Raw genomic sequence first — 24,104 nt, 5'->3', positions numbered from 1 at the left:
TTTTTTAGTAAGCCCCCCCCTCCCCCGCTAAGCCCACCCAAACCTAGGGAGTGAATCCAGGAGTCCTGGCTCCCAGCCCCCCTTGCTCTAACCACTAGACCCCCCCCCCCCTCAGAGCCGGGGAGAGAACCCAGGCGTCCTGGCTGTCAGCCCCGGCTCTAACCCGCCAGACCCCCCCTCCCCTCCCAGAGCCAGGGAGAGAACCCAGGTGTCCTGGCTCCCAGCGCCCCCCCCCCCTTCCAGCTCTAACCACTAGGCCCCACTCCCCTCCCAGCGCTGAGATAGAACCCAGGCATCCGAGTTCTGTCTCATTCTTTCTCTCTCCATCGCTCCCACCCCCGGTAGGTCGGGGCACTGAGCCCCCCGCCCACCCCCCCCCGCGGCGCCCCCCGGGGCCTGCCCCGCCCCCCCCGGCAGGATGATGTGCGAAGTGATGCCCACCATCAGCGAGGACAGCCGCCGGGGCTCGGCCTACGGGCCGGAGGACGCCAACTTCGAGCAGCTGATGGTCAACATGCTGACGGAGCGGGGAGCGGCTGCTGGAGACGCTGCGGGACACGCAGGACAGCCTGGGCACGGCCCAGCTCCGGCTCCGCGAGCTGGCCCACGAGAAGGAGTCGCTGCAGAGACAGCTGAGCATCGCCCTGCCCCAGGTCAGGACCCGGCGGGGGGCTGCGGGGCGGGAGGGAGGGACACCGGCAGAGGTTGACTGGCGCAGCGTAGACCAGCCCCGCCCACTAGCTGGGCAAGCTCCCGCGGCGGCAGAATCGTGTCTGCACTAGGGCAGATGCGGTCAGAGCTTGGGCGGTAATGCCGCCCTGTCCCCCCCAGCCGTGCCAGCGACTCCACAGCTCCGCCCCCCTTCACCGTTGTCGGGGCCGGGACGTAAGCGGCAGGGTCTAGTGGTTAGCGACCTGGAAGCCAGAAACAGCCATTGGATGAGAGCAAGTTTGAGCCCTGTGGGGTCACGCTGGTGGGGGGACAGCCAGGGAGGCGGCAGCTGTGTCGTGTTGTGAGGACTGGCAGGCGGTGGAGCTGCTCCCGCGCTCCGCTGGCCACTGGGCTGAGAGCGGCCCGTGGAGGAGAGGCTGTGACGAATCAGCAGTTTCCTGTAATGTTTGTGTGACACCTAGGCGTGCCTCAGTTTCCCTCCATGTGTTATGTTGCGTTGCCATTCCCCCCCCCCCCCAAGCGGGGTGCAAAAGGGTTAACACAGGCCGGCGGGGTGGCTCAAATCCAAACCAACAGGGGCCAGCGAGACAGAGATGCACCCAGGACCTGGGAACGGAGCTGGAGAACCGGGGCTCGGGGACTGGATGCGGGGCGCCCATTTCGGAGGCGCCCGGACCTGGCAGACAAAGGCGGGGACAGAGAGGGACCCGGAGGCCGTCCCAGCTTGGCCTGGCCCATCACGGTGCTGGATCACGGGTCAGACTCTGCCTCCCGGTGCCAACCCGTGGCCAGGCCGAGTCTGTGCTCGGGGGACTCATCCGCGGGCACCTTGTTCAGCAAAGGCCACCGGTGCTGCTGTGAATTCCCCCGGGAGCCTGGCGCAGGGTCTATCTGGACTGCAGGGAGCCGCAGAAAGAGATGGGGGGGCGCTGGTGCCGACGGGCCTGTCCCGGTGGGACTGTGTGGGTCCGTGGGGCCCAGCCCGCTAAGGGGTCACTCCCAGGGGCGGGCGTAGACCAGGTTAAAGAGAAGAAACCCCGTCGGACGGTGTCGCTAAGTTCACGAGCAGGTGGCGGCTTGGGCACATCTCACTCCGGGACGGCGGAGCTGACAAAGCTGACCCGTGGGAAGAACGCGGCGCGCCGAAGGGGTCGCTGCTCCGGCCTTGGGCGGGTTCTCTAAATCTTTGGGGTCGGTAAGACCCTGGGCCCCGTCGAGGGCTGTTTCGGTGACGAGTTGGCTTTGAGGGTTTGAAAGCAGGCGCGTTTTCCGAATTCAGCGTAAAGGCCCCGGTGAGTTGATTTTGGTCTCTCTCGGACTGTCCTGACGTGGAACGAGCTGCTCGGGGGGGTCAGAAGAAACAGGGGTGACCTTGTGCTAGGCCGCAGCAGGCCGGGCCGAGCCATCCCGTAACGCATCCCCGGGGCTACGTTGGGAAGTGGCCGGGGCGGCCGCTCGGCCAAACGGCATCAGGACCTACTGACACCGGCCACCGCGGGTCCTCAGCGCCGTTCTCCGTCTGTCACCTGCTCTGATCCGCCCGCAGGCCTGGCTGGGTGAATATCAGGGCAGTATTCGCCGCGGGTCCCTGCCGGGGCGGCTCCATTTCCTCTGATTCTCCTGGCTTGGCATCAGCTGGTTCTGTCTCTGCCGGTGGGACGCCGAGGATCCGCGGGAACGCGGCGAGTGTCCGTTTTCCCCCTGGCTTTAGATCCGACCCGTCCACTCGCAAACTCCTCGGCCACATCAGCCGAGCCTCCAACGGTCCCTTGGGCGCCCGGGTCTGCCTTGCCGGCCCTGGGAGGGTCTGGCGGTAGCTGATCCCGTGTGCCCCCCATGCCGGCACCCTCCAGGTGACTCCTGATCCCAGGGGTGCGGTCGCTTGTCCCAGCTCCGTCGCACCTCCCATCTCAATCCGGTTCTGTAGCAAACGAGGCGACGGGTCGTTAAAGGAAGCTGGCGAGTTGTCTCCGGGGGGGGACGACCGGGAGCTGGAGGAGGATGGGCGTGTCGGGGTGGAGCTGGGTTCGAGACCTGCGGGATCCCGCCCGCGCACGCACTTGCGGGATCCTTCTTCCCCCCCCCCCCCGCCAACCACCTCGGTCCCTGAACTGTTCCCCACAGTTATGGGGCTGATCAGATTCCTGGGCCCGGGGACGAGGCAGGGGCTGTGCTGGGGGGGGGGGGGAGGCGGGCGCAGAGGCGGGGTTGGGGGGGATTCCCAGTGGGGACGGGGCGGGCGGGAGGCTCCCTGTGGGCCCGGGATAAAGTGCAGCTGGAATTTTGCCAAGCCGCTTTTAACTGCGGGGGTGTGTGTGTCTGTCCCCCCCCCCCGTCCCCCCCCAGGAGTTTGCGGCGCTGACCAAGGAGCTGAACGCCTGCCGGGAGCAGTTGCTGGAGCGGGAGGAGGAGATTTTGGAGCTGAAAGCCGAGCGCAACAACACGCGGGTGAGGGGTCCCCCTGACCGGGGTCCGTCTGTCCGTCCCCGTGTGCCTTTCTGGAGTGGGGGGGGGTCTGTGTCTGTTCCTCTGTGGCTGATTCCGGGGGACGGGGGGGAGTGTCTGTCCATACTGCTGCTGGGGGGGAGGCGTTTTGGGGTGTCTGTCTGTCCGTCTGTGCTGTGGCCGGGGGGGAGGCGTGTGTGTGGGGGTGTCTGTCCGTGCTGTGGCCGGGGGGGGGGAGGTGCCCGTCTGTCCATGCTGCAGCCGGGGGGGGGGAGGCGTGTGTGGGAGTGTCCGTCTATCCGTGCTGCGGCGGGGGGGAGGAATGTGGGGGGGTGTCCGTCTGTCGGTGCTGCGGCTGGGGGGGAGGCGTGTATGGGGGGGGTCCGTCTGTCTGTGCTGCGGCTGGGGGGGAGGCGTGTGTGTGGGGGTGTCCGTCTGTCCATGCTGTGGCCGGGGGGCGGGGAATGGGGGGGATTGGTCTGTCCGTGCTGCGGCCAGGGGGGAGGCGTGTGTGTGGAGGTGTCCGTCTGTCCGTGCTGCAGCCAGGAGGGAGGAATGGGGGGGTTCTGTCTGTCCGTGCTGTGGCCGGGGGGAGGAATGGGGGGGTCTGTCTGTCCGTGCTGTGGCCGGGGGGAGGAATGGAGTGGGGGGTCTGTCTGTCCGTGCTGTGGCCGGGGGGAGGAATGGAGTGGGGGGTCTGTCTGTCCGTGCTGCGGCCGGGAGGGAGGAATGGGGGGGTCTGTCTGTCCGTGCTGCGGCCGGGAGGGAGGAATGGGGGGGTCTGTCTGTCCGTGCTGCGGCCGGGGGGAGGAATGGGGGGGTCTGTCTGTCCATGCTGTGGCCGGGGGGGAGGCGATGGGGGGGGTCTGTCTGTCCGTGCTGTGGCCGGGGGGAGGAATGGGGGGGTCTGTCTGTCCGTGCTGTGGCCGGGGGGAGGAATGGGGTGGGGGGGTCTGTCTGTCCATGCTGTGGCCGAGGGGGAGGCGATGGGGGGGTCTGTCTGTCCGTGCTGTGGCCGGGGGGAGGAATGGGGTGGGGGGTCTGTCTGTCCGTGCTGTGGCCGGGAGGGAGGAATGGGGGGGTCTGTCTGTCCGTGCTGTGGCCGGGGGGAGGAATGGGGGGGGGTCTGTCTGTCCGTGCTGTGGCCGGGGGGAGGAATGGGGTGGGGGGGTCTGTCTGTCCGTGCTGTGGCCGGGGGGGAGGCGATGGGGGGGTCTGTCTGTCCGTGCTGCGGCCGGGGGGAGGAATGGGGGGGTCTGTCTGTCCATGCTGTGGCCGGGGGGGAGGCGATGGGGGGGTCTGTCTGTCCGTGCTGTGGCCGGGGGGAGGAATGGGGGGGGTCTGTCTGTCCGTGCTGTGGCCGGGGGGAGGAATGGGGGGGTCTGTCTGTCCGTGCTGTGGCCGGGGGGGAGGCGATGGGGGGGTCTGTCTGTCCGTGCTGTGGCCGGGGGGGAGGCGATGGGGGGGGTCTGTCTGTCCGTGCTGTGGCCAGAGGGCGAGGCAATGCAGGGGGGGGTCTGTCTGTCCGTCCATCCCTCACCTCCCCCCGCAGTTGCTGCTGGAGCACCTGGAGTGCCTGGTGTCGCGGCACGAGCGGTCGCTCCGCATGACGGTGGTGAAGCGCCAGGCCCAGTCCCCGGCCGGCGTCTCCAGCGAGGTCGAGGTGCTGAAGGCTCTGAAGTCCCTCTTCGAGCACCACAAGGCGCTGGATGAAAAGGTGTGTGTGTGGGGGGGGGGCTGGCTGGGGAGGCTATGGGGGGGGGGCAGGGACTGGCTTTTGGGGGGTCAGGCTCTGGGGGACCTCTGGGGTATGTGGGGGGGCCTGGTTGGGGGGGTGGGGCTCTGGGTGTGTGTGGGGAGTTGCTCTTGGGGGGGGGGGCTGGCTGGGGGGTCGGGCTCTGGGTGTGGAGGGGGAGCTGGGGGGGTGGGGGGAGTTGGGCTCTGGAAGTGGGGGGCTCTGGGTGTGGGGAGGAACCTGCGGGGTTGGGCTCTGGGGTGTGGGGGGACCTGGTTGGGGGTAGGGAGTTGGTTTGGTGTGGGGGGAGCTGGGCTGATCACTCCCACTCTCCCCCCCCCCCTTTTGCAGGTCCGGGAGCGGCTGCGGGTGGCCCTGGAGCGGGTTGCGGTGCTGGAGGAGGAGCTGGAAATGTCCAACCAAGAGGTACAGGCACCTGGGGGGGGCCCCACTCCCAGCCCAGGGCACTGCTGCGGGGAAGCTCACAGGAGTCCCCCGGGTTGGGGGAGGGGTGTGGCATTGCTGCCGGGGAAGCTCACAGCTCTGACATCTCCCCCCCCAGTCCCTGTCCTTGCGGGAGCAGCTCGCCCGGCGCCGGTCCGGCCTCCAGGACGTGCCGAAGGAGGGGGACACGCTGACCTGTGTGAGAGGGGCTGGGGGAACGGTGGGGGGGGGCGTTCTGGCGCTGAAAAGGGGAAGGTGGGGGGGCTGGGGGGCTCTGGCTGGGCTGGGGCTCATTGGGCAGTATTGGGGGGCTCTGGGGCTGGACGGGGGATCTCTGGGGGGACTGGAGCTCAATGGGGGGCCTTGGGGGGCTGGAGATATTGGGGGCGCTGGGACCTGTTGGGGGGCTCTGGAGTCCTTTGGGGGGCCCCGCGTCCTTGACATCTCTCCCCCCCCAGGCGGCGGCGGCGAACGGGGCGGGGCCCCCCGAGGGGCGGGCGGGGCGGGCGCCGGAGCCGGAGGAGCTGCTCGAGCGCCAGCGGGAGGAGCTGGCGCAGCTGCGGGAGCGGCTCCGGCTCCTGTGCCGGCAACTGGCGGAGCTGGAGGAGGAGCTGGCCGGCGCCCGGCGCGACCTGGCCAAGGCCCAGGAGGGCAACGTCAAGCTGCAGCGCGACCTCAAGGAGGTGAGCCCCCCCCCCCGGGCCCGAGAGCCCCCAGGTTCCTCCCCTCCCCCAAGGCAGGGTCCCCTTAAGCCACTGGACCCCCTAGAGCCATCCTGGGGCATCGGGGCCGGCCCTGGCTCGGGGGCAGGGGGGCTGTGACCGGTCCCGGCGGGGGAGGGGGGCGTCTGTCAGACCCCACCCCCACCGGCCTGCCCCCACCCCAGGCGCTGGCGCAGCGGGAGGACATGGAGGAGCGAATCACCACGCTGGAGAAACGGTACCTGAGCGCCCAGCGCGAGGCCACGTCCCTGCATGACGCCAACGACAAGCTGGAGAGCGAGCTGGCCTGCAAGGAGTCGCTGTACCGCCAGGTCAGAGCCCCCCCCGGGACCCCCCCAGTGTGCCCCCAAGGGGTCGCTGTACCGCCAGGTCAGAGCCCCCCCCGGGACCCCCCCCCAATGTGCCCCCAAGGGGTCGCCGTCCCGCCAGGTCAGAGCCCCCCCGGGACCCCCCAATGTGCCCCCAAGGGGTCGCCGTCCCGCCAGGTCAGAGCCCCCCCGGGACCCCCCAATGTGCCCCCAAGGGGTCGCCGTCTCGCCAGGTCAGAGCCCCCCCGGGACCCCCCCCCAATGTGCCCCCAAGGGGTCGCCGTCCCGCCAGGTCAGAGCCCCCCCGGAACCCCCCCAATGTGCCCCCAAGGAGTCACTGTACCGCCAGGTCAGAGCCCCCCCGGGAGCCCCCCAAGGGGTCGCCGTACTGCCAGGTCAGAGCCCCCCCAGGACCCTCCAAATGTGCCCTGCAAGGGGTCACCGTCCCGCCAGGTCAGAGCCCCCCCCGCGCCCCCCGCTGCCCCCAGAACCCCCTGGGACTCCCCCGGGACTCCCCCCCCATGTGCTCTGGAAGGGGTCGTTGTACCGCCAGATGCCTGCCCCCCCCGCCCCCACGAGCAGAAGTTCTTAGGGTTGGACTAAAGGGGGGGGCTGTGGGGGGGTCTCTGACTCTCGGTGCCCCCCCCCCCAGTGAGAAGGGGCCGAGGGGGGGTCTCTGACTCTCGGTGCCCCCCCAGAGCGAGGAGAAGGGGGGTGGGAGGGCTGTGGGGGGTCTTTGACTCTCGGTGCCCCCCCAGAGTGAGGAGAAGGGCGTGGGAGGGCTGTGGGGGGGTCTCTAACTCTCGGTGCCCCCCCAGAGCGAGGAGAGGGGGGTGGGAGGGCTGTGGGGGGGTATATGACACTCGGTGCCCCCCCAAAGCGAGGAGAAGGGGGTGGGGGGTTGTGGGGGGGTCTCTGACTCTCTGTGCCCCCCCCCGAGTGAGAAGGGGCCGAGGGGGGGTCTCTGACTCTTGGTGCCCCCCCAGAGTGAGGAGAAGGGCGTGGGAGGGCTGTGGGGGGGTCTCTAACTCTCGGTGCCCCCCCAGAGCGAGGAGAAGGGGGTGGGAGGGCTGTGGGGGGGTCTCTGACTCTCGGTGCCCCCCCAGAGCGAGGAGAAGGGGGGTGGGGGGTTGTGGGGGGGTCTCTGACTCTCTGTGCCCCCCCCGAGTGAGAAGGGGCCGAGGGGGGGTCTCTGACTCTCGGTGCCGCCCCAGAGCGAGGAGAACGGGGGTGGGAGGGCTGTGGGGGGGGTCTCTGACTCTTGGTGCCCCCCCACCGAGTGAGAAGGGGCCGAGGGGGGGTCTCTGACTCTCGGTGCCCCCCCAGAGCGAGGAGAAGGGGGGTGGGGGGTTGTGGGGGGGTCTCTGACTCTCGGTGCCCCCCCAGAGCAAGGAGAAGGGGGGTGGGGGTTGTGGGGGGGTCTCTGACTCTCGGTGCCCCCCCAGAGCGAGGAGAAGGGGGGTGGGGGTTGTGGGGGGGTCTCTGACTCTCGGTGCCCCTCCAGAGCGAGGAGAAGGGGGTGGGAGGGTTGTGGGGGGTCTCTGACTCTCAGTGGCCCCCCAGAGCGAGGAGAAGGGGGATCGGGGGTTGTGGGGGGGGTCTCTGACTCTCGGTGCCCCCCCAGAGCGAGGAGAAGGGGCGCCAGCTGCAGGAGTGGCTGGAGGACGCCAAGGCCAAACTCCAGCAGACGCTGCAAAGGGCCGAGACGCTGCCCGAGATCGAAGCCCAACTGGCCCAGCGCGTGGCCGCCCTCAGCAAGGTGGGGGGGCAGTGGTGGGGGATGGGGCATGTGGCTCTGGAGGGTTGTGGCAGTGTTGGGGGGGCCAGGAGGGTGGGGGGCTGTGGCGGGGGAGGGGACACGCGGCTCTGGGGGGTCGTGGCAGTGTTGGGGGGGCCAGGAGGCTAGGGGCTGTGGCGGGGGAGGGGTCACGCGGCCCTGGGGGGTCATGGCAGTGTTGGGGGGGTCAGGAGGCTGGGGGCTGTGGCGGGGGAGGGGACACGCAGCCCTGGGGGGTCGTGGCAGTGTTGGGGGGGTCAGGAGGCTGGGGGGCAGTGGCAGGGGAGGGGACACGCGGCCCTGGGGGGGGGTCGTGGCAGTGTTGGGGGGGTCAGGAGGCTGGGGGGCAGTGGCGGGGGAGGGGACACGCGGCCCTGGGGGGTCGTCGCAGTGTTGGGGGGGTCAGGAGGGTGGGGGGCTGTGGCGGGGGAGGGGGCACGCGGCCCTGGCGGGGGGGGTCGTGGCAGTGTTGGGGGGGTCAGGAGGCTGGGGGGCAGTGGCAGGGGAGGGGACACGTGGCCCTGGGGGGGGGTCGTGGCAGTGTTGGGGGGGTCAGGAGGGTGGGGGGCTGTGGCAGGGGAGGGGACACGCGGCCCTGGGGGGTCGTGGCAGTGTTGGGGGGGTCAGGAGGCTGGGGGCTGTGGCGGGGGGGGATGAACCCACCCCGTGGTCGGGTAGGGTGGGGGCCCGGATGACAGCTCATCCCGGCGGGGGGGGGGGCTGCGTGGCTGACACCCGTCCCCCCCCCAGGCCGAGGAGCGCCACGGGAATTTCGAGGAGCGTCTGCGCCAGCTGGAGGCACAGCTGGAGGAGAAGAACCAGGAGCTGCAGCGGGTGAGGAGGGGGCCGGGGGGCGTCTCCGGACTCCTGGGTTCTCGGCCTGGCTCTGCTGGGCCTCCCCTATCCCCGGGAGTTTGGAGGGGATGGGGTGGGGGGAGGAGTTCCCCTCCCTGAGTGTCTTGGGTGCGGGCATGGGGGGGGGTTAAGATGGGGGGACCTCTGGGGGTTGGTCCCCAAGTGGGGGAGACGGACCCTGGGGGTGCTCTGTGTCCGTGGGGGGCAGGGACTGTCTGACAATGGGGCAGGTGTTCACGGGAGGTGGGGGTGAGACTGTCCCCAGCTCTGGGCAGGGCTTGGAATATGGGGGGGGACCCTGGGGCACTGAGGCAGGAGGGGCACAGGGAGGGGGGCTGCACGGGGGTGTAGTGGGGGCGCTGGGGGATGGGGGGGCACAAGGGGATATGAGGGGGGCTCCCGTGATCCCCCCTCGCCCCCCCCAGGCGCGGCAGCGGGAGAAGATGAACGACGAACACAACAAGCGGCTCTCGGAGACGGTCGACAAGCTGCTGTCGGAGTCCAACGAGCGGCTGCAGCTGCACCTCAAGGAGCGAATGGGAGCCCTGGAGGAGAAGGTGGGGCTGCGGGTCGGGAGTGAGGGGCTCCGGCAGGGCTGGGCTAGCAGGGGCTGCGGGTCGGGAGTGAGGGGCACCGGCAGGGCTGGGGGGGCAGGGCTGGGCTAGCAGGGGCTGCGGGTCGGGAGTGAGGGGCACCGGCAGGGCTGCGGGGGGCAGGGCTGGGCTAGCAGGGGCTGCGGGTCGGGAGTGAGGGGCACCGGCAGGGCTGGGGCGGACCCAAGGGCTGCGCTAGCAGGGGCTGCAGGTCGGGAGTGAGGGGCACCGGCAGGGCTGGGGGGAGCCCAGGGCTGGGCTAGCAGGGGGCTGTGGGTCGGGAGTGAGGGGCACCGGCAGGGCTGGGGGGACCCAAGGGCTGCGCTAGCAGGGGCTGTGGGTCGGGAGTGAGGGGCACCGGCAGGGCGGGGGGGGATCTGGGGTCTGTGGGGGGGGGCTCCGTTGGGGTCTGTGGTCTCACCCCGTCTGCCCCCCAGAACACGCTGAGCGAGGAAATCGCCGACATGAAGAAGCTGCAGGACGAGCTGCTCTTGAACAAGGTACGGGGATGGGGGGAGCTCGGGGTGGGGGCTGGGCGGAGCTGGCTGTGCTGGGGGGAGCAGGGGGATGCTTGCCATGTGGGCAGAGTGGGGATCCCAGGCTGGGGGGCTCTGCTGCACTGACCCCCACACACACATCCCCCCAGGATCAGCTGCTGGCAGAGATGGAACGGATGCAGATGGAAATCGACCAGCTGCGGGGCCGACCCGTCTCCTCCTACTCCAGGTACTGGGTTGATACCGTGCCCGGCTCCTGGTCCCTGGCAGACCCGGGCGGGGGGGTTACTGGCAGGGTTAAAGTGGAGGAGGGGGCACCTGAGGGGGGTGGGAGGGAAGGGAGGGGTTCTGGTGGGGAGTGTCTCCTCAGGGGGCGTTGGTTTCCTGGGTGGGGGAGGGCAGGGTGGACAAAAATGGATGATTTAGAAAAGAAACCAAATCCAGGCTTATCGATGCCGGTTGGAACCATTGAGACGAGCGAAAGCCGCAGAGCAGGAAGTTTGCGGCCGAGTTTGGCCGGAAGCCAGTGCGGAGTTTGGAGAGGGGTTAAAGCCGCCCGGGGGAGAAAATTCCCCTCGGTTCAGTTTATTTGGCTAGGTCCCTTCAGTGCCCAGCTCAGCCTAAGTCAGGAAACCGATGGGGGTTTGGAAAAGCAGAAGACCTGGTTTTCCTCTTCTGATCTCTGCCCAAAAACCCGGCGAGGGAATGAGATCCGCTCGTTCCAAACGCGGGACGTTGAATTCACGGGTCACGGCTGACTAATTAATAAGTGTTCAGTTCAGCTGGTTTCACAAGCAAAACGGGTCTCGGCAAACTTTATTATTAATGTGTCCGGCGCGGTTTTATTTTGCTAATTTAAAAAAAAAAAAAGAAAATGCTGGTTTGGTGCATTTTAAATTGAAATTTACTTTCAAATCTAGCTTGTCACTAGCTACAGCTCAGGCCGTTTTGTTTAAAGATTTTCTGGGAATTGATTTGTGTTTGCTACAAAAATTAAAAATACGGGTGCAGTTTTCTGGATAAATATCAGGGATATTAGGGGGGAGCGAAGGCAGCCCAAAGAGATACTCCGGGGGAATTCTGCGCCAAAAAATTAAAAATTCTGCGCACAATAGTTTAAAATTCTGCACATTTTATTTGTCAGAATAACACAATAGAATCACACCCGTTTCAATTATTTTTGGTCGTTTATTTCAAAATCCCCGTCAGCAAGTATGTCTGTAACAATACAGACGACAAAAAAGATTCAGAAAATGTTTTTTGACAAATAGATTTCTTACTAGGCGTATTAATTCAAAACTCTGAGCAATAATTCATTGAAACTACAATACAGAACCGTATTTCGCGAGAAGCAGTGAAAGGCTGGGGGGAGTCGGCTAACGGAGGAGCTGAGGGAGAGGGAAGTAAATGGCTGGGAAGGGGCCTGGGTGTGAACAGTATAGAACAGGTTATTTTGGGGGGACAGGGAGGGTTTGTTCGGGAGCTTCCCCCAAGCAGACCCTGGCTGGCCCCTAGCCTCTCCCATTCAGTCAGACACGTGTCCCTCCACATCCACTGCCCCCGTCCCCATGTGGCCCTGCGTCTCCCTCCCCTCTGTGGCCCTGCGCCTCCACTCCCATTCAGCCCCTGCCCCAGTCTGTCCTCTCCTCTCCCACTAGCCCTTATGGGCTCCGTCTGACCCCCCGCCAGCAGCCCCACGTTGTCTGTCTCCTAACCTGGCCCGACAGGCACTGCGAAGAAGGCTCGGCCGGCTCTTTCTCTTCCCTAGCTGGCCGGGAGCTGCGGCTTTGTTCTATCGCCCTCTGGTGGCGAAAAGGCGGAACTGCAGCCACTTTTCAGCCGAAGCTTTTTTTTTGCGCAAAAAAATTAAAACTATGCGCAATTCATTCATTCTGCACGCGTGCAGCGGCGCAGAATTCCCCCAGGAGTAAAGAGAAAAGCGAAAGCCGTGAAAAGCAGTTTTACGCTGTACATTAGCTGTACGTGCGCATCAACCCATCTGTGTCTTCCGCTCCAGCGCCGTACGCTAACAGAGCATCTCGTGGTTACCGACGTCACTGTTCACATGACGGCAGCTACCAAACAGAACGGGCTTTTCCTAACAGAATCAACATTGTCGCACGCGCTCGAGCAGTCGAAAATTCAGGGGAAAATCCGTTAAAATCTCCCTTGAATAATAGATCTTGGGGAAAACCCTGGGATTTTTCCTTAACCCCTGAAGAGACAGAAGGGGAGGGCGGGCGGCCAACATGTTGCTTGGGCTGGAGGATCTTTCCCCGACGTGCGATGGGGACGGCTGGCGTCCAAACCGGTTTTAATTGTCTGCCGTTAATTGTCTGACTTATCCGCCCATCTTTTCCCATCTCTGTGAAAACTGGAATGGATCCAAATTGGGAAAAAAAAAGAACCCTGATGTTACCCCTCGCAGCAAACTCCTCCCCCGTCTGTTCCCCAGCCCCCACTGTGTCCCCTCCCCCAACCCCCAGCTGGGCGGTTCACGCAGCAGGTGGGGAAACTGAGGCAGGCGCCAGTGTCCCGAACACAGTACTGTTCCCACAGGTCCCTGCCGGGCAGCGCCCTGGAGCTGCGCTACTCCCAGGGCCCCGCCCTGCCCGCAGACCCCTACGCCGGCGCCCCCCGCAGGCACAAGAAGGGGCGCTGGGCCGTCAAGGATGAAGCCACTAAGGTGATGGGGCGGGGTGGGGCGGGGGACTGGCTCGGGGGGCAGGTTTCTGGCTGCTACTAACTGTGTGCTTTATCTCCCCCGCCCCGGATCTGCCCCCACCCCTGGTGAGTACTTCGCCATCTCTTGCTATCGGGATGGGGGGCAGGGCTGGAGGGGTGCTAGGGGCAGGGCTGAGATCACCCCCCACCCCTGGTGGCCCCCAGGAATGGGGGAGCCCTGTGCTGCAGGGGGGCGGGGCAGTGGTGGGGTGGGGCATGTGCTGTGGGGGGGGGCGGGGCAGTTGTGGGGGGGCTGTGCTATGGGGGGAAGTTTGGGGGTCTGCCCCATCTCACTCTCCCCTCCCCCCTCCCGCAGGCCCCCCAGGAGTGGGAGCGGGCGCAGCAAGCAGGGGGGCTGGCCCAGCCCTTCGAGGGGGGGCTGGACGGGTCGGACGAGGAGGAGCGCGACCCCCTCTTCGGCTCGGCCGACCTGCTCTCGCCCAGCGGGCAGACGGACGTGCAGACGCTGGCCATCATGTTACAGGAGCAGCTCGAGGCCATCAACAAGGAGATCAAGTGAGACCCCCTTGGGACCCCCCGAAGCCCCTGGGACCCCCCTGAACTCCCCCCTGTGATCCCCTGAACCTGCAGCCCCTGGGACTCACCACCTCAGGACCCCCTCTGAACCCCCTGGGACCCCCCCTACCGCCCCAGGGACCCCCCAGGACCCTCACAGCACCCTGGAGATCCCCTCTGAACCCCCCAGGACCCACCTAATGCCCCAGGGTCCCCCTCTGCACCCCTTGGGGACCCCCTCACATCACATCACCCCTGGGGACCCCCTCAGCAGCTTCTCCATCTCCCATAACCACCCCACAGCCGAGGGATCCCCTGGGGCCCCTGCGGCTGTCCCCCCCTTCACGGCTGTCCCCCCCCCCCCCAGGCTGATCCAGGAGGAGAAGGAGTGCACGGAGCTGCGGGCCGAGGAGATTGAGAGCCGGGTCAGCGGTTCGGCGCTGGACGGGTCCCTGGGCCGGTACCGGGCCGGCGCCTCCATCCCCCCGTCCGTCACCAGCTCCACCCTGGCCAGCCCCTCGCCCCCCAGCAGCGGGCACTCCACCCCCCGCCTGGCGCCCCACAGCCCCGCCCGCGAGGGAGACAGGATGGTGAGTATCGGTTCCCCCCCCGGGCGCCGCCAGCTCCCCCCCCCAGCGGGGTGTCCTGCCCCCCCCAGCAGTTGTCCCCCCCAGGCGCCGCCAGCTCCCCCCCCCCAGCGGGGTGTCCTGCCCCCCCCCAGCAGTCATCCCCCCCCCCCAGGCACCGCCAGCTCCCCCTCCCCAGCGGGGTGTCCTGCTCCCCCCCCCAGCAGTCCCCAACCCCCCCGGGGCGCTGCCAGCTCCCTCTCCCCAGTGGGGTGTCCTGCCCCCCCAGGCACTGCCAGCTCCCCCCCCCCCCGAGTGGGGTGTGTCCCCACCGCAGCACTGTGAACTTCCCTACAGCAGGGTCCCCCCACCTCCACGCTGCGAGCTTCTCCCTCCCCAGCAGCGTTCCCACCGCGGGACGGGACCTCGGTGCTGCGCGCTTCCCTAAGGCAGTGCCCTGTGCTTCCCCCCCAGAACCACGTGCCCAAGGAGGAGGGGCGTGGGGGGCGGAGGAGAAGGCCCTGGTGCCCTGTGAGACGCCGCCCCCCGCCACCCCCCGCACCGCCGGCTGGAGCGGGTGAGCCAGGCCCTGGCGCTGCAGGCCGGAGCCCTAGAGGATGGCCGAGACCTGAGGGCAGGGTGAGCCAGGGGGTGGGGCGGTTGGGGGGGGTAGTGACCCAGTGGGGGAAGGGGTTGGAGGGCACTGGGCGTGGGGGGGGATGGGGATATGGGGGGAGCTGGGATGGGGAAGTCGGGGAGCAGCGACCCCGGGGGGAGAGGAGGGATTGGGGGCAGCGGCCCCGGGGCAGGGTTTGTGACCCAGGGGAAGGGGGGTTAAGGGGGCACCGTTAGCCTGTATTATTCCCCCCACCCCCCAGGCTGGGCTCCGACGGCGCCAACAGCAGCCAGGATTCGCTGCACAAATCCACCAAGAAGAAAAGCATCAAGTCGTCCATCGGGCGCCTCTTCGGGAAGAAGGAGAAGGGACGGCTGGGCCCCCCAGGCCGGGACTCCCCCCTCCCTGCGTAGGTGTCCTCCCGGTGGGACCCAGGTGTCCGGGGCCCCAGGATCCCCTCCCACACCCTGCTGCGACCCACTCGCTCCTCCCAGAGCCGGGGAGAGAACCCAGGAGTCCTGGCTCCCAGCCCCCCTGCTCTAACCAGTAGGACACCGCTCCCCTCCCGGAGCCACGGAGAGAATCCAGGAGTCCTGGCTTCCAACCCCCCCTGCTCTAACCAGTAGACACCGCTCCCCTCCCAGAGCCGGGGAGAGAACCCAGGAGTCCTGGCTTCCAGCCCCCCTGCTCTAACCAGTAGACACCGCTCTCCTCCCAGAGGCCGGGGAGAGAACCCAGGAGTCCTGGCTTCCAACCCCCCTGCTCTAACCAGTAGACACCGCTCCCCCTCCCAGAGCCGGGGAGAGAACCCAGGAGTCCTGGCTTCCAACCCCCCTGCTCTAACCAGTAGACACCGCTCCCCTCCCAGAGCTGCGGAGAGAACCCAGGAGTCCTGGTTCCCAGCCCCCCTGCTCTAACCAGTAGACACCGCTCCCCTCCCAGAGCCGGGGAGAGAACCCAGGAGTCCTGGCTTCCAACCCCCCCTGCTCTAACCAGTAGACACCGCTCCCCCTCCCAGAGCCGCGGAGAGAACCCAGGAGTCCTGGTTCCCAGCCCCCCTGCTCTAACCAGTAGACACCGCTCCCCTCCCAGAGCCGCGGAGAGAACCCAGGAGTCCTGGCTCCCAGCCTCACCTGCTCTAACCAGTAGACACCGCTCCCCTCCCAGAGCCGCGGAGAGAACCCAGGAGTCCTGGCTCCCAGCCCCCCCCCTGCTCTAACCAGTAGACACCGCTCCCCTCCCAGAGCCACGGAGAGAACCCAGGAGTCCTGGTTCGCAGCCCCCCTGCTCTAACCAGTAGACACCGCTCCCCTCCCAGAGCCGCGGAGAGAACCCAGGCATCCGGGCTCCCTGGCTGGGGGTGGGGGGGCTGGCCAGCAATGGGCGTGTGGGGGGAGACTCTCACCTGTTTTCCCCCCCCCCCCAGCCGGGACCCCGTCGGACGAGACGTCCCCCGCGGACCCCCTGGGTCTCTCCAAGCTGGCTGGGCCGGTGGACAAGGACCGACGGAATAAGAAGAAGTGAGTGGGGGAGGGGCAGGGAGCTATGGGCGGGGGATGGCGGGCGGGGGTGGGGGGGGGTCCCCTCAGTCTCACCCCCCCCACTCCCGCCCCCTAGGCACGAGCTGCTGGAGGAGGCCTGTCGCCAGGGCCTGCCCTTCGCCGCCTGGGACGGACCCACCGTCGTGTCCTGGCTGGAGGTGACGGCATCGCGAGGGGGGCCGGGGGACCCAGGCATCCTGGGGGCGGGGGAGGGGGTTGGAGCCCAGGCGTCTGGGGGAGAAGTGAGGGGGGGGCGCAGGGTTGGAACCCAGGTGGAGGTGGTAGGGATGGAACCCAGGCGTCCGGGAGAAGTGAGGGGGGGACATGAGGTTGGACCCCAGGCAGAGACAGTGGGTAGGAACCCAGGTGTCCGGGGGGAAGTGGAGGGGGGCTGCGAGGTTGGAACCCAGGCGTCCGGGGGGCTGAATTGGGGGGGCTCGCGGGCACGCCCCAGGCGCTCTAACCCCCCTGCCCCGACAGCTGTGGGTGGGGATGCCGGCCTGGTACGTGGCCGCCTGCCGGCCAACGTGAAGAGCGGGGCCATCATGGCCAACCTGTCGGACACGGAGATCCAGCGGGAGATCGGCATCAGCAACCCCCTGCACCGGCTTAAGCTGCGCCTGGCTATCCAGGAGATGGTGTCGCTCACCCAGCCCCTCGGCGCCCGCCAGCACCCGGACGGTACGCCTCCCCCCCCGGTCCCCCCCGCCAGCACCCGCATGGGACGCCCCCCCCCCCTGCCAGCACCCGGACGGTACGCCTCCCCCCCCCGGTCCCCCCGCCAGCACCCGGACGGTACGCCTCCCCCCCCCCCCTCCGCCGGCACCTGCGCGATACGGCCGTCCCCCCGCCAGCACCCGCATGGGACGCCCCCCCCCCCCGAGGTCCCCCGAGGTCCCCCCGCCAGCATCCGCATGGTATGGTGCCCCCGGTCCCCCCGCCAGCACCCGGACGGTACGCCTCCCCCTCCCCCCCCCCGCCAGCACCCGGACGGTACGCCTCCCCCCTCCCCCCCCCGCCAGCCACCCGGACGGTACGCCTCCCCCCCCCCCCTCCGCCGGCACCTGCACGATACGGCCGTCCCCCCGCCAGCACCCGGACGGTACGCCCCCCCCCCCGGTCCCCCCGCCAGCACCCGGACGGTACGCCCCCCCCCCCCTCCCGGTCCCCCCGCCAGCACCCGGACGGTACGCCCTCCCCCCCCCCCCCCCCTCCGCCGGCACCTGCACGATACGGCCGTCCCCCCCGCCAGCACCCGCATGGGACCCCCCCCCCCCCAGGTCCCCCTCGGTCCCCCCGCCAGCATCCGCATGGTATGGTGCCCCCGGTCCCCCCGCCAGCACCTGCATGGTACGGCCCCCCTGGGATCCCTCCCCTGGTCCCCCTGCCAGCACCCGCATGGTATGGCCCCCCGGAGTCCTCCCCGCTCCCCCCGCCAGCACCTGAACGGTACAGCCCCAGGTCCCTCTCAGGTGCCCCCTGGCGCCCGCTGCCACACAATACGTCCCCAGCCCCTCTTGGGTCCCCCCGGCTCCCCAGTCCCCCTTAGGTCCCCACAGCCTCCCTGGTACGGCCCCCCCCATGGCCCCTCAGCCCTGGTGCCCACCGGCTCCTGCTCGGTGTCCTTGCCCCAAGAGGCTGGGACAGGTCCCCTCCTAAAGTGATTTAATGGTGAAATCTCTGTCTCTCTCCCCCTGCCCCCATGTCCTGCACCCTCGTGCCCCCCCCCCAGTCCACGAGCAACGTGTGGATGACGCACGAGGAGGTGGAGTCGCTCACGGCCACAACCAAGCTGGTGAGTGAGAGTCGTGCACGGCGGGGCGGGGGGAGACACGGAGGCGGGGGGAGGGGCGTTGCTGACCCTCCGGGGCTGGAGGCGCCCAGCTCTGGGGTGCGCGGCCCGGGCACTAACCGCTCTCTCCACCTTCCTTCCCGCTGTGCCCCGCCCAGGAGAGCAAGGAGATCAGCTGGGAGCAGGTAGGGGGGCGGGACTGCCGGGCAGGAGTACGGACTGTGAGGGCGTGGCCTAGGCAGGGGTGGGCGTGGCCTAGGCAGGGGTGGGCGTGGCCGTTGGTTTACCACGTTTTAAATCTGCCCTGCGTTTCCTGTAGCCCGTTGTCATGGAACGGGCCGGTTCTGGCACGAACGTTTTCCTTGGCGGGGGGAGTAGTGCAATTGCTTGCCCCGTCGCCCTGACCTCCCGTTCTTTTATATACGTCTCGCACGTCTGCTCGCTCTCGTGCGACGCCGCCACCACCACCACCCCTCTCGCACGAACGGGGTGGGCGGACAGGTGCTGTATTTTCGACCTGGCTGGGGGAGTGGCAGGGGCAGGGCGGGGCCGAGGCAAGGGCGGGGCCCAGTGCTAGGCGTGTGGGCGGACACACACACACGGACACACACACACACACACACACAAGCTATCCCACTGTCCCTGTTTCGGGAAGGGGGAGAGGAGGCGGGATGGACTGTCCCACTCTCCCTGTTTTGGGGGGGAGGTGGGATGGACTGTCCCTGTTTGGGGGGGGACGGACTGTTCTACTATCCTGGTTTGGAGGGGGTAGGAAGGAGGGATGGACTGTGCCATTGTCCCTGTTTTTTTTGGAGGGGGGGGCGGAAGAAGGGATGGATTATCCCACTGCGGGGAGGGGGGAAGGAGGGATGCATTGTTCTTCTGTCCCTGTTGGAAGGAGGGATGAATTGTCCCACTGATCCTGTTGGGGGGGGGGGGAGTGAGGAGGGATGGACTGTCCCACTGGCCCTCTTTGGGAGGGGGGAGGAGGGATGGACTGTTCTATTGGCCCTATTTGGGGGGGAGGAAGGAGGGATGGACTGTGCCATTGTCCCTGTTTTGGGAGGGGGGAAGGAGGGATGGACTGTCCCACTGGCCCTGTTCCACGGGGGTGTTTTTTTGTGGTAGCACATGGGTCCTCCCTGCAATCTGTGGTGGTAGCTGTGATTCTTGCAGTGCATTGTGGGTATTGGCTTATTCCCTCTGCGGTGGTGGGGGAGGGTCGGAGGGGGCACAGGGGTCAGAGGGGGCATGGCAGGGGTCGTGGGGCAGGGGCAGCTGTGGGTCACTGGGCAGCGGGGTCAGAAGTCAGGGATGTTCGGAGATTGGGGGGAGTGGAGGGGAAAGGTGGGGGTTGTGCCAGGGTCACAGCGTAGGGGTGAGAGGTTAGAGGTCATAGGGCAGGCCACAGTCTGAGTAAGGGGTTGCAGGTCATAGGATGGGGAGGTCATGGGGTGGGCAAAAGGTCAGGGGTTGCAGGGCAGGTGAGAGGTCAAAATGGGGTCAGGAGTCAAAGGGCACTGAGGTGGGTGAGAGGTGGGGCAGGGAGGTCACACTGGGGGCAGGGGTCAAAGGACAGTGGGGTGGTGGGGCAGGGAGGTCACAGGGTCAGGGGTTAAAGGGCAGTGAGGTCAGGGCGAGAGTTTGGGTGTTGCGAGGGACAGGGCAGGGAGGTCACAGTGTGAGGTCAGAGATCAACGGGCAGTGGGGTCATGGGACAGGGAGGTCACGATGTGGGTCAGGAGTCAAAGGGCAGGGAGGTCATGGGGCAGGCGAGGGTCAAAGATCGGGACAGGCAGGGAGGTCACAGGGTCAGGGGTCAACGGGCAGAGGGGTCGGGAGGTTGTAGGGTCATGAGGCAGAGCGGTCCCAGTATGGGTCAGTAGTCAGGGCAGTGGAGTCACCAGGGCAGAGCGGGATGGACAAAGGTCATGGGCCAGGTCAAAGGGCAGCGGGGTCGTGGGTTGGGTCAAAGGGCCGTGGGGTCAAAGGGCAGCGGGGGTCGCGGGTTGGGTCAAAGGGCAGTGGGGTCAAAGGGCAGCGGGGGTCGCAGGTCGGGTCAAAGGGCAGCGGGGTGAGCGAGGGGTCAGTCGCTGACGTGTCCCCCCCCCCCCCCCCGGCAGATCCTGGCCTACGGCGACATGAACCACGAGTGGGTGGGGAACGACTGGCTGCCCAGCCTGGGCCTGCCCCAGTATCGCAGCTACTTCATGGAGTCGCTGGTGGACGCCCGCATGCTCGACCACCTCAACAAGAAGGAGCTGCGGGGCCAGCTCAAGATGGTCGACAGTTTCCACCGGTGAGAGACGGGGTCCCCCGGGCCCTCCCCCCCGCTGCTCCCCCTCCCCCCGCTTCCACCGGTGAGAGATCGGGCCCCTCCCCCACGTCCCCCTCGCTGCCCCTTCCCCCTGCTGCTCCCCCTCCCCCCACTTCCACCGGTGAGAGATCGGGCCCCTCCCCCACGTCCCCCTCGCTGCCCCTTCCCCCTGCTGCTCCCCCTCCCCCCACTTCCACCGGTGAGAGATCGGGCCCCTCCCCCACGTCCCCCTCGCTGCCCCTTCCCCCTGCTGCTCCCCCACCCCCCACTTCCCCCAGGGAGAGACGGGGCCCCCCACTTCTCCCTCGCTGCCCCTCCCCTGCTGCCCAGAGCACCCAGCCTCCATCGGTGAGAGACGGGGCCCCTGTTCTTCCCCCCCCAACCCAGCTCCAGCTCCCCAAACTCCTGATCCACCCCCCACCCCCGGCCACCCCCCCCCCACTTCCCCCCCCCCGAACCCTCGGGGGACCCCCCCTGCCCTGCTGAGCGAAGCCCGGGAGGGCTGGGGGTGCTCCCTTAGGCCTGGGGGAGGGGATTGGGCAACCGTCCCATCACCCCCAGGGGTGTGGCTGTCAGTGGCTGCATGGGGATTGCAGGGAAGGGGGGGGCTCCCCACCTCCAAACTCCCCTGTCCCCCTCCCCTCCCCCCACAGGGTGAGTCTTCACTACGGGATCATGTGCTTGAAACGCCTCAACTACGACCGCAAGGAGCTGGAGCAGCGACGGGAGGAAAGTCAGAACCAGATCAAAGGTACCGAGCCCCCCCCAGACAGCAGGGGCTGCGGGTCGGGAGTGAGGGGCACCGGCAGGGCTGGGGGGCAGGGCTGGGCTGGCAGGGGCTGCGGGTCGGGAGTGAGGGGCACCGGCAGGGCTGGGGGGCAGGGCTGGGCTGGCAGGGGCTGCGGGTCGGGAGTGAGGGGCACCGGCAGGGCTGGGGGGCAGGGCTGGGCTGGCAGGGGCTGCGGGTCGGGAGTGAGGGGCACCGGCAGGGCTGGGAGGGGGCAGGGCCGGGCTGGCAGGGGGCTGCGGGTCGGGAGTGAGGGGCACCGGCAGGGCTGGCGGGAGGGCAGGGGGCTGCGGGTCGGGAGTGAGGGGCACCGGCAGGGCTGGCGGGAGGGCAGGGGGCTGCGGGTCGGGAGTGAGGGGCACCGGCAGGGTTGGCGGGAGGGCAGGGGGCTGCGAGTCGGGAGTGAGGGGCACTTGCAGGGCTGGCGGGAGGGCAGGGGGCTGCGGGTCGGGAGTGAGGGGCACCGGCAGGGCTGGGGGGCAGGGCTGGGCTGGCAGGGGCTGCGGGTCGGGAGTGAGGGGCACCGGCAGGGCTGGGAGGGGGCAGGGCCGGGCTGGCAGGGGGCTGCGGGTCGGGAGTGAGGGGCACCGGCAGGGCTGGCGGGAGGGCAGGGGGCTGCGGGTCGGGAGTGAGGGGCACTGGCAGGGCTGGCGGGAGGGCAGGGGGCTGCGGGTCGGGAGTGAGGGGCACTGGCAGGGCTGGCGGGAGGGCAGGGGGCTGCGGGTCGGGAGTGAGGGGGCCCGTGTGACCCTCCACCCTCCCCCCCACAGACGTGATGGTCTGGTCCAACGAGCGGGTGATGTGCTGGGTGCAGCTGATCGGGCTGAAGGAATTCGCCAACAACCTGGCGGAGAGCGGGGTGCACGGGGCGCTGCTGGCCCTGGACGACGCCTTCGACTGCAACGACCTGGCCCTGCTCCTGCAGATCCCCACGCAGAACACCCAGGTCGGCCGGGGGCCAGAGGAGCAGAGCTGGGCTGGGACAGGAAGTGGGGGGGGAGGGGCTGGGGGCTGGGTGGACCTGGAGACGGGAGGGGGCAGGAGAGCAGAGATTGGGTGGGCAGGAGGTGGGGGGGAGGGCTGGGGCGAGGGAGGGGAAGGGGGCTGGGGAGCGGAGAGGGGGCAGGCGGGAGGTGGGGGGGAGGGCCAGGAGGGATGGGGGCTGGGTGGGCCTGGGGAGGGGGCCGGAGAGCAGAGAGGGGGCAGGCAGGAGGAATGGGGGCTGGGGAGCAGAGGGGCGCGGGAACCAGGGGGGAAGAGAAGGAGGGTGGGGAGAGCTGGGGGCAGGGCAGGAAGGGGGGCTGGGGGGTTCCCATGTTCAAGGGCAGCCCAGGTTTTGATCTGGGGTCTCAGAGGGGGTGCAAGGCCTGATAGGGATATTGGGGGGGGGCCCCGATCACACCTGACACCCCCCCCTTTCTCTCTGGGCTCAGGCGCGGCAAATCCTGGAGACGGAATTTGGGAATCTCATCGCTATGGGAACGGACCGGAGGCTGGATGAGGTCAGAAGTCCCCCCTCCCCCCCACTCCCAGGAATGTTCCTCCCCGGGGGGGGGGTGTCCCCCCCCCGCCTGTCCATGTGCAGCCCCCCTCCCCGCCATCCCTGACCCCACAGAACTGGTGCTCCACACAACCCCCCTGCCAGGCCATGGCCCCCCCAGGAATCATCCCCTCCCTCCGCCCAGGCCACGTGTTTCAGGGGCGGGAGGGGGGTGCCCAGCCCCCCCCCCAGCTCTGTGACCTCTGACCCCCCAGGACAGCACCAAGACCTTCAGCCGCTCCCCGTCGTGGCGGAAGATGTTCCGGGAGAAGGACCTGCGGGGGGTGAGCCCCGACTCGGCCGAGATGCTGCCCCCCACCTTCCGCGCCACCGCCATGGCGCCCCCCAGCGTGCAGCTCCGCAAGGTGCAGCCCGAAGGTACGGGCACGGCACTGCCCTGGGGGGCGGGAGAAGCACTGGTATGGGGCAGAGGGCACTGCTGTGGGGAAGCTCGCAGCATTGTGGGGGATGGGGGGCATATCATGGCTGTTGGCACTGCTGTGGGGAAGCTCGCAGCACTGGGGGGCGTGTCCTGGCTGTTGGCACTGCTGTGGGGAAGCTCGCAGCACTGTGGGGGAAGGGGGTCATGTCCTGGCTGGGGACACTGCTGTGGGGAAGCTCGCAGCGCGGGCTTAGTTCCACTGTAGGATTTCCGGTGCTTGTGCCCTGATGGTCCCAGCGGTGGGGTATGTGTGTGTGTGGGGGGGGCTGTGTGACCTCTGACCTCTCCTTGTCCGTCCCCCCCAAGGAAATTCCCTGGCCAGCCAACGGGGCGACGGCGTCTCGGTGCGAACCTATTCCTGCTAGCGCCGGGTGAGTGCGGCGCGGGGGCCTGCTGGGAGCCTGGGGGGGGCGTCTGGGGGGGGATCCAGTCTCATTCTCTGCTTTCCACCCCAGGCGCCAGGGACCCATGGACGGACACTGCTGCTGGAGGGGGGGGTTCTGCCCCCCCTCCCCACGACGAGGGGAGGGGCCTGCGTCTGTCCCCTCCCCCCAAAAACCACTCCCGCCACCGCCTGCAGGGGGCGTTGCTGCTGCTGTGGGTGGGGGACACCCCCGGCCCTGTGGACACTGAGGAGGGACCGGGGGGCCGAGCCCCCCCCCGGGAAGGGGGAATCCGGGGCATGACCCCCCCCATACACCTGTCTGTTTGGAGTTTTTGTTATTGTTCTGTCAAGGGCGGGGGGCAAGAATGTGAATGGGGTTAAAGGCCCCCCCCAGCCTTGTAGCCCCCCTCCACACCTGGCCTAGAGCCCCCCAGCCTGAGCCCCCCCCATCTCCCCTCCCCTCTGGATTTGTAGCCCCCAAGTCTGGTATCTGCCCCCTCCCCCCTCCGGTGGCATCCTGTGTCCTCGCCTCACCCCAGGCCCTCAAAGGGTAACTCTGTGCTGGGAATCTGCTGCTAAAAGTGGGGGGCCCCATTTGACCCCCCCAAATGCCATCACCCTGTGGGCTGCTTCCTGCCCCCCTGAGCTGGGCTACCCCCTTGCTTTCCCCAGGCTGGGGGTTGCCCTTCCCTCCCTAAAGGGCAGACAACCCCGCCCCACAGCGGGGGGAGCAGCAGCTTGAAACAAAGGCTGCTCTGTTGGGGGGGGGGATCCTCTCCCCCCCCCCCCCCAGACTGTCACGGAGGGGGCTGGGCTCGGGGGGGGGGAAT

The 24,104-nt window shown here is 68.3% G+C and overlaps 1 protein-coding gene across 1 annotated transcript; it reads left to right on the top strand.

The window, feature by feature from the left end:
- The first annotated feature begins 334 nt into the window (after positions 1-334).
- On the top strand, positions 335-23,664 carry PPFIA3 (PTPRF interacting protein alpha 3). Its single transcript, XM_065571113.1, is given in 33 exon segments — positions 335-529; positions 531-653; positions 3,019-3,120; positions 4,670-4,834; positions 5,204-5,278; positions 5,415-5,495; positions 5,755-5,979; positions 6,183-6,329; positions 7,951-8,085; positions 8,854-8,937; positions 9,384-9,515; positions 9,989-10,051; positions 10,198-10,277; positions 12,608-12,734; positions 13,098-13,288; positions 13,656-13,878; positions 14,329-14,364; positions 14,366-14,505; positions 14,757-14,905; positions 15,897-15,990; positions 16,088-16,169; positions 16,492-16,531; positions 16,534-16,661; positions 16,663-16,692; positions 17,744-17,806; positions 17,962-17,988; positions 19,927-20,102; positions 20,774-20,871; positions 21,678-21,853; positions 22,341-22,409; positions 22,663-22,825; positions 23,196-23,260; positions 23,345-23,664. Coding segments are annotated over 32 exon segments (3,594 nt in total). The 5' UTR covers positions 335-418; the 3' UTR covers positions 23,255-23,260; positions 23,345-23,664.
- Positions 23,665-24,104: the final 440 nt, after the last annotated feature.

The sequence above is a fragment of the Chrysemys picta genome, chromosome 17 (assembly GCF_011386835.1).
Source record: "Chrysemys picta bellii isolate R12L10 chromosome 17, ASM1138683v2, whole genome shotgun sequence".
NCBI classification, from domain to species: domain Eukaryota; kingdom Metazoa; phylum Chordata; order Testudines; family Emydidae; genus Chrysemys; species Chrysemys picta.
Note: the sequence above shows the minus strand (reverse complement) of the source record. Positions and strands in the feature narration are given on the sequence as shown.